The sequence below is a fragment of the Phalaenopsis equestris genome, unplaced genomic scaffold (genome assembly GCF_001263595.1).
Source record: "Phalaenopsis equestris unplaced genomic scaffold, ASM126359v1 Scaffold191580, whole genome shotgun sequence".
NCBI lineage: Eukaryota > Viridiplantae > Streptophyta > Magnoliopsida > Asparagales > Orchidaceae > Phalaenopsis > Phalaenopsis equestris.
Genome location: NW_018211529.1, coordinates 1 through 901, shown reverse-complemented (window position 1 = coordinate 901; position 901 = coordinate 1). Strand labels below are relative to the sequence as shown.

The 901-nt window shown below is 56.5% G+C and overlaps 1 protein-coding gene across 1 annotated transcript; it reads right to left on the bottom strand.

Annotated features, from left to right (window-relative positions):
• Positions 1 to 7: 7 nt before the first annotated feature.
• LOC110034628 (wall-associated receptor kinase-like 20) lies at positions 8 to 885 on the bottom strand (the record flags this gene model as incomplete). Its single annotated transcript, XM_020738880.1, has 1 exon — positions 8 to 885. A coding segment is annotated over exon 1 (878 nt), but the record flags the coding sequence as incomplete, so codon positions are not given.
• Positions 886 to 901: the final 16 nt, after the last annotated feature.

Sequence of the window (901 nt, the reverse complement as noted above, 5' to 3'; positions counted from 1 at the left end):
TTAACACAGAAACTGCCCCAAACACAACTTAAATAAATTAATTATAGTGAACAATTTCTCCTTCTCACCTTCACAATTAGTAGTAGAAACTCCTCCGGTACAGAGACACAAGAAATCACCAGTCGCCGTATCGAACCCGCAGACGCCCTTCCCCTTCTCCGCACAAGTCCGGCACTTCGCCGCCGACGGAACCTCGAAATCGACTCGAATCCCATACTCCGCCACCTCATCTCCGCCGCCGCCGCCATTCGTCCTCCAGTAAACACCAGCGTATCCCGCACAAAACCGAAGCATTCTTCTCACCGATTCCACCGCCGTCGGGTAAAAAGAGCAGCAGGTGGTGGAGCTCTCCCCAAGCAAATTAGGGCATCCGGGTAAGTTTCGGCAGAGATAGGAGTCGGAATTGCAGGACGAACCGCAGCGTTCAGGGGATCTGTCGCAGAACGCCGGTCGGGGTTCGATGATGACCGAATCGGGGCTGCAGTTGAGGAAGAGGAAGGAGTTCTTCGATGATAGGGAGAATCTGGTGCTTGTGTCGAGGGAGAAGGGGGTGAGGGGAGCAGGGGAATGGGAGTCGCAGGTCCACATGGAGGGATCGGAGATGACGAGATGGGAGTCTTGGTTTGAGTAGGAGAGGGAGAGGATCGGGTAAGATCCGGAGGGCGTGCGGAGGAGGAGAGTGGGGGAAGAATCGTTGGACGGGTTAGGTTTGCAGAAGAGAAGGTCGCGGTAGAGAGGGCTTCCGCAGCCATCGTCGATGGATAGAGGGTAGTGGATGGGGAGAGGGCCGCAGGTGGAACGGCAGGAGGTTTGGGAGGAGGAGGAGGAGGAGGAGGAGATGGAAATGGAGGAGAGGAGGAGAAGGAGGAGAGAAGCGGCAGCCATGGCGGGGGGGTCTAGC